Genomic DNA, 10,067 nt, shown 5'->3' with positions numbered 1-10,067 from the left:
GTTATGTTGATGATACGGGGGAGTGATGGGGTGGGTCTACAATGAGGAGTGTGAATGTGGATAGAGGGGTTGTAGGGAGGTGTGTGTGTGTGTGTGTAGAGTGTGGTATGTGTATGGAAGAATGGCTGATTATAGAGGGAGCAGGGATGTGTGTGTGATGGGGTGTGTGTGTATAAAGAACGGGGATAGGAGAGTGTGAGTTTGAGCGTGTGTAAGAGAATGGGTGGATAGGGTGTGTTTAAGGAGGAAGTGTGGATGTGTGTGTGTGTGTGCGTGTGTGTGTGTGTGTGTATGTGTGGGCACGTGTTTGTGTGTGTGTGTGTGTCCGTGGATGGGGGAGGGTCTTGCTGCTCGGGGAGCGCTGCTGGTGCACTGGGGGGCGGCCTGGCTGCCGCTCGGTGGCGGTCTGGGGATCCCGGCCCTCCGTCGGTGTGGGCTGGGCCCTCTGCCTGCGGGGGTGGGGGGTTGCTTCCGGGCTCTTGGGGCCGTGGGGTCCGCGCTCTGTCTGCCCTGGGTGGCCGGTGCCCGCCTCGGCCGGTCCTCGCTGGTCCAGGCCTGCTGGGGCCTGTTCCCCCTGACTGCGGGGGACTCTGGCTGGGACCCCCCTCTGCCGCCTCCTGGGTCGGTGCATGGCTGGCTCCGGGGTGGGGCAGTTGGGGTCTGCGCCTGGGGGTGGCTGCCAATGGCACCGGTCTTGGGGGTCCTCCTGGCGTGCCTCTTGCCTTTGTGTGGGAGGGGTCACACTGGCATGATCACCTTTTCCGGAACACGTTCCACTCTGCATGTTCTGCATGTGACACAGTCACCGAGTCGTCTGCAGTTTTATTCACTAACAGCAGCTAGTTTTCTCATTTCTTTTTCCCATTTATATTTAACTTTTTAGATTCATAGTTTAGTTACTATTATCTAAAGTTGGCTTGTATGTGTGTGTATGTATGTGTGTATATGTATACATCTGTAGGTTGTTTTTTCTTTTTGTTTTTGGGTTAGTTTTTAGTTTGGTTTTTTTCTCTCCCTGTCCTCTCCCTTTATCTCTTTCACTTTTCTTATGAGGTGTTTTTTCTCCTTTCTCTTTCTGTCTTTCGTCTGTCCTCTCCGGTCCAGCAGTACAAACTCTACAATTCAAACAACAATACAAAATAAATATAGAAATAAAATAAAAATTCAGAAAGTCAAGGGAATCATTATATCTATAAAGCTTCCCTTGGCAGAGAAAATTTGCTCAGCAGAACACAGCATCCAGACCATCATTCTGCTTGTCTAAATGCTGGACAAGACAAAAAATAAATAAATAAATAAAAATAAAGTTTTGATATCCATGACCAGGGATGAACGCATAAAACATGGCAAACTGCAGAAGCAATATTTGGAAAAATTGCAAGCAAATGCTTGCAGTTTTTTTGCAGAAACAAAAATAATTTTTTTTTTTTTTTTGCATTGCTACTTCAACAGGAATTAAAAGGGTGAGAAGCAACCAGGTGTTGACAATAAAACTGATCACCAGCATGTCAACTACACCTGATCAACTGATCATCAACAAATGTGACCATCCCTATTAAAGCAGAATATATTTGGCAGGGTTATCAATTCTGCCATGTGGACAGCGACCTAACAGATTTCAATGTATTCCTGCTTCAACACCTAAATCAAATTAAATGGATCTAACAGCCAATCAAGTTCAGCATCATGACTCATTAATTTGAGGCAGCTGTGTTGTAGCAGGGATACATGGAGGAACTGCTGGCCTGAGGTCATTGTAGGACCAAATTGTGTAGCCCTGTCCTCCTGTCTACAGGCCTCACCATCATATCCAGTGCAGACATTCATTGAGCCTGCTGCACACTGTTATCATGTTCCAGGGCACGACCCATGTTTGTTTTTCTACAAGTAAAATGGAAATGAATGTTCAAATATGGGTTTATAAATCTATTGATGCGTTGAATAACAAAACAGAGTTCCCTGGAAGCCCAATATTATCTGTACCTATTTAAACAACCTATAAACTGTCTGTGAAGAAATAAAATTTGGCAAACGAGGAAACCTGGAAAGCTAAAGTTAGTCACACCCTTTTAGCATGAAAACTTTTTTTTTTTTACGAATTGGTGTAGACACTCTGTCATCCTGTTTATGGTAATCCTAAGAGCTTGAATGTAAAACTACTTCTTGTTTTTTTTTCTTTTATAATGCAGCCCTGACACGTTTATTCAGGCAGGTAAGCACGTCTTTGGAAACATTGACTTGAAAGATCCGCACGATGTTAAGGTCAGTAATACAAGTCCACCTTAATAATACTGTAATTTGATCTGGAAGTTCATATGAGGAGAATAAACTCAAATTTGCTGCAGACCTACCTGGATGCAGGTTAGTCTCGCGTGTGTCTGTAACGCTTCAGTTACTTGTTACCATGGTAACTGAATCAGAATTCAGATTAACTCACTGATAAGAAAAAGTTTGTTTGCTTTGACTTTGCGTGAAATAATTCTCCTGAAATGGGTCCCAGATCTCTTTGACTATGATTTTTTTTTTTTTTTTTTTTTTTTCGGGAATGTGTTAGCAATTGAGAAAGATTTGCACCCCTTACTTTTGTTTTCCCTTAACAGATTGTTTCAGATTAATTATAAAGATTATAGGTTCCATTAGCACAAATGTTTTTAAACTATAGCGTACAAAAACCTGGCATTTTAACTGGAATTTAAACAAAGGCTATATCTACTGTAACGTGTTGCTTGCTCTGAGTCCCCATGCAGAAGTTGATAATGTTCTCATCTGTCAGGCAAAGCCAGGGAATTGGGTTTGCTCAGCTTTGCTGCTATCTGTCCCACTTTTAGCTACTACCCTTAACTATATAACTATTGATGAGATATAAATATATATATATATATATATATATATATATATATATATATGTGTGTGTGTAAAGAGAGATATGTGTGTGTGTGTGTGTGTGTATATATTTGAAAAAATGGCAAATAGCTTCTTTGTGTCCCTCAGCTTTTTCTCCCCACTCTGTTAAATCTGTTGAGTCAAACAATTAAATGCTTTGATTTTGTTTAAATTAGCCCAGTTAGTAAGTGATAAACTTGATATTTTTCAAATCAGGACCAGAGTAAATTAATATGATCTTGTACATCTAATCCACAGGCATCTCATAATGCGTGACAGGATTTCATCACATCAATTTTCAAATCAAGGACTTTCAAGACCTTTATTTTACTGTAGATTTTCCAGGACTTGGTTCTCTTGTTTGACCACTAAAGCCCTAACCAGATTTATGTGTAACAGTATCACTGCCACCTCCATCTTTATGCATTTTTTCTGTAAACCATTATGCTGTTATACCACCTGCATTTCAACACCATTAATAATGCTTAATATTACAGTGAAACCACATTTTCCTGAAAAATGGTCAGCATGTTACTGATTAACAGATGTCATATCACTAATTGTGTGTGAGGATTTGTAAGTTTGGCTTCAACACAGCTGAGTTTTGCCAGATTACAACTATATAAATTATTTGTAAAATTACAGTAGAATCTTTAGTTATGAAAACATTGATCCATTTAATCATCCCAGCAAACAAACTTCACTTTGCACAACATGTATAGTGTAATTACAGACACATCATCTGGTTTCTATGCAAAGTCAACTTTTACATTGTATACATTATATATTAAAACAAGACTTGTAGGCATCATTTGTGTTGTTAGAAGTTAATTGTTAATCTCTCCTAACTAGTAACTAATCTTCTGCCAAAAGACTGTCCAACAGGCTTTTCGACAAAAACTCAGACTAATTTGTTAAGAGGGCAGGACACTAAGTATTTCTAATCCAGACAAGCTCACTACAACTCAAACCGGAGTTCCATCTTTTGGAGGAGAGGATCCGGTCTTGTCTTCTCTTCCCGTCTTGCTCGCACTGTCAGTGGAGGCCTCAGGTTTGCTTAAACCCTCCTCTACTGTCTTAACTTCGGCTTTAACAACTTCTGCACAGTCCTGTCCAGCCGGGACATCACCTCTGCCCTCCACCAATTGGTCACTGACAGAGGGAGGTGCTAATATTTCACTTTCTTGTGTTGCCTTCACTTCAAGGACTGGAGCGATCACCTCCTGAGCCTGAGGAGGAACATCACTTTTGCCTTCTTCTGATTGGTCACTCACAGAAGGAACAACTATTTTTTCACTGTTTTGTTTTGCATTCATCTCTAGGACTGAAGCGATCATCTCCTGAGCCTGAGGTGCCTCGCTGGGGGGTAAAGAAAAACCCATTTTCCCTCCACTGGCTGATGGCCCAGCTGTTGGAGGCGTAAGACTCTTTGCCTGGGCATCCTCCTCTCCATGTAGCCAGTCCATCTTCTGAAGATGCTGTTTGACAGCGTCATCAACCCGAGCATCAATCATAGCCTCTGTCAGAACACCATCCTCAGACGAATATGCTGCAGCCTAGAAGGAAGACGTGAAATCTTTTAAACACATACAGGTAGATCTCAGAAAATTAGTTATTATTAGGTATTATTAATTAATCATCAGCCTCTGGAACAAGACCTGCTCAAATTAATTATTATATACTACAATATTGAATTTCCCTCTGGGGATTAATAAAGTATTTTTCATTTCATACATTTCATTAGAATGTTATGAAAAAGTTCAATATTTTTGTCATTCATTTCTAAATGTGAAACCTATATATTTTATAGATTCATTACACATAGAGTGAAACATTTCAAATATTCAATCCTTGAAATTTTGATAATTGTGGCCTATAGATAATGAAAACCCAAAATTAAGTCAGAAAATTAGAATATTGTGGAAAAACTTCAATCTTAGAAAGTCATGGTGTCACACCCTAATCAACTAATTAACATAAAATACCTGCAAAGGTATCCTGAACCTTTAATTGTCTCTCAGTCTGGGTCAGATGGCTACACAATCATCAAAATTTCAAGAAATAAATGTTTGAAATGTTTCACTCTATGTGTAATAAATCTAAATAATATATGGGTTTCACATTCTGACATGAGTGATGAAAAATATTGAAATTTTTCATAATATTCTAATTTTCTGAGATGTATCTGGAATTAAAATGATGTAGCGTTTTAAAAGGATTGTGAAATTACAGTAAATTGCACACGTTAGGACCCACAGTGTTAAAAGTAAACATACCTGCCAGGCCACACCCAGCTTGGAGATCTCTCTTCCCGACATGCCTTCTGTCCGTTTTGCTATCTCTGAGCACTTCTTGCCATAGTCAAACTGTGCCAGCTTCATCCTCCTTTAGTGTCACACACACACACACAGACCCAAAACACAGGTACATGAGAGGTGGGCAAATCTACCTTGAGCTCACTTCACTGTACTCCAATCTGGCAGATAAGACTTCACACACACAATTATTCTAAAGCTTCCAGTGAAGGATCACTAACTTTATAACCTGCTGAAATGTGACAGACTGATCACCTACTCATGCAGCGTCACTGGATTTAGATTACAGCATCTGTCATGTTGCGTTAGGCTGCTACTCACTGCCTGCCTCCGGTGGCTGGCTCCAGCACATATTTGTCAAAGTAAAGGCGGACCAGCCGCTCCCTCTCCTCAGGACCTGGCAGACCAAAATTCACTATTTCATCTATTCGGTCATTTATGGCCCAATCGAACTGCTCCGGTTGGTTACTGGCCAACACTAGCATAAACCTACAGGCAAAAAGGAATGAAAAGAAACATGAAGCAGTGCAGAAAACCAGTTCAAAGGTGTAAAAAAATAGCTGTGCTGTGAATAAATCCTTACTTGTTGCTCTGTTCTCCAGTGCGGTACAAGAATGCATTCAATGTGGCTCTAAGGTCTTCACTGATCTTCTCCTACACAAACAATAGTGAAATGATAAACAGTCATTTATTTTTTTGGCAAATGTCTCTGACTAAAGAGGAATCTGTCAACATTTGGTGAAATACCAGCAGCAGACTTACAGTGGCTCTCTTGCGGAGAAATGCATCAGCTTCATCAACAAACAGCAGTAGTCTATGAAAAGACAAAATGCATGACAATTTGTTTGACATCAGTAGTCAAAAAAAAAAAAAAAAAATGCAAGCTGTAAATTGAGAATTTAATTAATATAAAATCATAGTGTACCCGCGTCGACTTGTGTTGGCCCAGTCAAAAACTTTATGCATGGCAGTCACACCATCACGGCCCATAGGTGCTACATCGCCACCTGTCATAATGGCGTAGTCCATCGCAGAATGCATCGCCAGCTTCTACTCAACACAAACAGAAATATCATTAGAATAAAAAACAAACAAACAAACATTGGGTTTCTTTAATCTTCATTTTCCTGCTCTTAGGCATTCAGTGTACCTTAGCAAATAGTGTTTTTCCTGTTCCTGGAGGGCCATACATGAGGATGTTCCTGTACAGGCCGTTGTTCTGCCTTGTGTTTCTTGTTGCAATGGCAATGTCACGCACTCGCTCTTCCAAAGAAGGCTAAAAGATAGATAATGGAGCCACCTTAAGAGGTTACAGAATTTTAAAATACGCATATTTGTTTAAGCTTTTACACCCAATGTCCACTTACGCTGAGCACAACTCCCTCAAGGGCATCCTGAGGTTTACTCTTCAGACGTTTGACTGTCTAAATAGATGGAGGAGAAAATTTGAACTTAACATAATATAAACTGTACCTTTAACTTAAAATGGATCCCGTATATTAGCTACCTTTATTGGATGCTTGATTGCTTCTCCCACAGTGAATCTGGACGTCTCCCGTACTAGAGATGGTTTTCCAAGTCTAGCCTCAATATAACGTCCAGCTACTGCTGTTGCATTTCGGGCTGAATACACTCCCACAGCTAAAAGGGTCAGTCCTGCCACCTAGTGTGGAAAGATAACGTTACTTAATCTGACAGAGAATACAGCCAAGAACTAATCAGATCACACTGGTTTTCTAAACAAGCACTTTAAAGTGACATATGTACCAACTTGGGTATGCTGGTTAGAAAAAGTAAATACCTTGAAATGGCAATGGGAAAGAAAGCATTGCATTTCCTTATTCTAACAGGTGTACATTCAGTTTAAAAAGACATGATTGTTTTGCAGAAACAATGGCAGATCAGTAGAATCTTGACTCTAATCATTCAGTTAACAGAAAGAGTTGATCTTACTGTGGCAGTAACTTTGTCCCAGTCTGACACAAAGGCCCTGAATCCTTCTCCAAACACAGCGCCTGCAGTCCTGAAAGCGCAAACATGCCACCTGTTAGAGCGTCCACACAGACTAACAGCTCCAACTGCAGTTTATTGTATAAAACATCTACTGCTTCACATCATTGTAATAACTGAATTTAAGACACTTTCAATTTCAACATAATCAAATCAGAATTTATAAAGCACTTTTCATAGATTAAAACATAGCACAATGTGCATTAACCATTTAAATAATACATCACGTCATCCTCCACAACATACAGACACACACAGACACACATACATAGCCACAGACTTTGCGTAAACAACCAATAAAAACTTGTAAAAAAAACTTGTGGCTGACTACAGAGGATCTTGAGTCAGGAAACGCCATCTCTGAGGAGCCGCCTGCACCAGATGCCACCAATGGCACAGGGCTAGAACACCTCCACCCGGTCAGCCACCTTGCTACAGGTCAGCAAAGGGGCCCACAGCAGAGAAACACTGCCACAGACCTCCCCCACTCTGACCTTCATGAAATCGAGACATCCTAGTCAAAACCAATAGCAGCCCCCAGTGCAGGCGGCCCCACTTAGGAACGCTAGAGATGAGTATAAAAACATAAAACTACATAGCCTGAGAACAAAATTAAATAATTAGACTATATAGATATATAACTAATAAAATAAATCAGAACATCCAAACATTACAACAAGTTGTCTCCTTCATAGACACTCAGAGCTACGTTTCACTGTAACTCTTGAAGAATAAAGTTACTGACTTGATCGACTCCAGAACAGTCTGTCTGTGTTCTGCAGCCTTCAGACGAATCTGCTCTCGGATGATATCTGCGTTTTCTCTTTCCACACGGGCGCGAGCTTTGGACTCTGCGTCTATACGCATAAGCTCATTCTTGTGTCTCAGCTCCATCTCATGCTCGATCGTTGCTATCGAAACAAAATATCAAAAGTATGAATGTGCTACCAAAGGATCCAGCCATTGTGGCAACATTGGCTAAGTCTGTACCTTTCCTCATTGCCTCTTGTTTCTGCACAGACTCCTCTTGCTTGCGAAGGTTCTCCTCATTGAGGATTTGCTGTTAAAGGGGGCAGACAAAAAAAGCTATCAATTTGGTATTTCTCTTATTACCAAGTTTTATAACCAAACTAGGAAGTTATAAATTCACCTGCTGCCTCAGTTGGTCCTCATATCGCTGTCTGGCCAGCTTGTCCTGATATTGAGCTCTCTGTTAAGAGACAGAAAGCAATCCTCATCATACAGCCTACATTAGCCTGTTCATAGCTACCATATACTAGAAGACAAAGCCATTTTTCTCCAACTCGTACCGCTTGGTGCTGCTTGGTCTCCTCGTTCAGAGTTTTCCTCCTTTCTTCACCCTGGATGCGTACCTGGTCACCTTTGAGCTGCTCGACTGCTGCTTCATATTCCTGTCAAATTACATTTTAAGGAATATTTAAAATACTAAATAATATGGAAACACTTAACATTTTGCAACCAAATATCTTCTTGTTTAGCTTCTTCTATGTCCATGTAATTCTATTTTAACTAATAGTCATTAGGCCAAAGCGGACATGTCGATTTGAGCTCAGCATCATTATAGAAATGAAAACCTTGTCTTAAAATAAATGTATATATTCTAACTATTTAAACTTGAAATGTTTTAAAAGGTTCAATCATTAACATACAAATGGGGACAAAATATTTGAGTTTTTTATTTATAATATTATGCTGTTTATTGTGCTTTTACCATCAAATTCTCAACAAAGTAAGTTAAACTAAAACAACAACTAGACTATGGTAGAAAATATGTACAGTTTAATTTTCATGAAATATAATAGTTAACACAATATACATTATAAAATCAGGCATACAGGTGTTTGTATCATACTCTGCTGTTTGTGTCACTCCATTCCTGAAGTATCAGTTGTTATAAAGTATAATCTGAATACATAAGTAAGTATGCAGCTTTAAAACTTAAAGGGAAAAAAAAAATTACTACCTTACAGGACCCACTGCTGATCAGGACTAAATCCCTGCTGGTTTGGCTCATTGTTCATAGTGTTTGATCTCAACCTACATTAACTTCTGTGTTTTACCTGCTCACATATTAAGACAGTTAAATATCTTTGACTTTTGATTTTGGTAAATTAATTAATAATACCTTAATTTTAGTCTGGTGTTCCAACTGGGTACTCTGCTCCTGCATTCGAGCCAACTCCAAAGCTTCTTTGGCATGTCCTGAATTAAGAGTCACAGAGGAGAAACAGGACACGGTTCAAACACACAAATGGCTTCAGAGTCATACTGGTTAGTAGGGCTGCGATGATATGCTTTTGTCCCGGTTCGATTTCAATTTTTTTGGGTGCCGATTCGATTTAAATTGTGATTCTCACAATTCTTTGATATTGCTGATTTTGTAGATTAAAAACAAAATAAATGTATAAAACTTATTCTTTTGCTCGTCAATTTCTTGATTTCAATTAGAAAAATAACAACACAGTAGCCAGACCATCATTCTGCTGCCTTAATGCCCAAGAAGACAAGTAAAAAGATCTATATAAACAGTAAAAATGACAAAAAATGTATAATGGAAAATTTTTATTTGTTGAAAAAAATATTTAAAAAAATAAAAAAATAAAAAAAAAATCGAGTTTAACATTGTGAAGCAAAAAAATCCCGATTTTCGATTGGATTTCCCCACCCCTACTGGTTAGAGTGGATCTGCCTCAGATCTGTGACATGTGTCTCTGAATTCCCATAAACATGTCCACCTATTTCAACTAAAAAATTAGTTTCAAGTTGAAATAATGAACCTCGTGTATGAATGTTTAAGTGTGTTTTATAGGGTAGAAGTTGATCGCTGCAAGCCAAACT

At 39.4% G+C, this 10,067-nt stretch overlaps 1 protein-coding gene across 1 annotated transcript in view; it reads right to left on the bottom strand.

Annotated features, from left to right (window-relative positions):
* Positions 1 to 3,470: 3,470 nt before the first annotated feature.
* Positions 3,471 to 10,067, bottom strand: part of atad3 (ATPase family AAA domain containing 3) — a 7,162-nt gene continuing 565 nt past the window's right edge. Inside the window, exons 2-16 of the mRNA XM_079242792.1 lie at positions 9,355 to 9,431; positions 8,519 to 8,620; positions 8,359 to 8,418; positions 8,199 to 8,268; positions 7,954 to 8,119; positions 7,152 to 7,221; positions 6,706 to 6,861; positions 6,566 to 6,622; positions 6,349 to 6,474; positions 6,124 to 6,248; positions 5,961 to 6,012; positions 5,782 to 5,852; positions 5,520 to 5,687; positions 5,160 to 5,268; positions 3,471 to 4,439 (exon numbers count right to left, since the gene is read on the bottom strand). Of these exons, the coding sequence (XP_079098918.1) occupies positions 3,849 to 4,439; positions 5,160 to 5,268; positions 5,520 to 5,687; positions 5,782 to 5,852; positions 5,961 to 6,012; positions 6,124 to 6,248; positions 6,349 to 6,474; positions 6,566 to 6,622; positions 6,706 to 6,861; positions 7,152 to 7,221; positions 7,954 to 8,119; positions 8,199 to 8,268; positions 8,359 to 8,418; positions 8,519 to 8,620; positions 9,355 to 9,431 (2,000 nt within the window). The 3' untranslated portion in view covers positions 3,471 to 3,848. The remainder of the gene's footprint in view (positions 4,440 to 5,159; positions 5,269 to 5,519; positions 5,688 to 5,781; positions 5,853 to 5,960; positions 6,013 to 6,123; positions 6,249 to 6,348; positions 6,475 to 6,565; positions 6,623 to 6,705; positions 6,862 to 7,151; positions 7,222 to 7,953; positions 8,120 to 8,198; positions 8,269 to 8,358; positions 8,419 to 8,518; positions 8,621 to 9,354; positions 9,432 to 10,067) is intronic.

Source organism: Telmatherina bonti, assembly GCF_933228915.1.
Source record: "Telmatherina bonti genome assembly, chromosome: 6".
NCBI classification, from domain to species: Eukaryota; Metazoa; Chordata; class Actinopteri; order Atheriniformes; family Telmatherinidae; genus Telmatherina; species Telmatherina bonti.
Note: the sequence above shows the minus strand (reverse complement) of the source record. Positions and strands in the feature narration are given on the sequence as shown.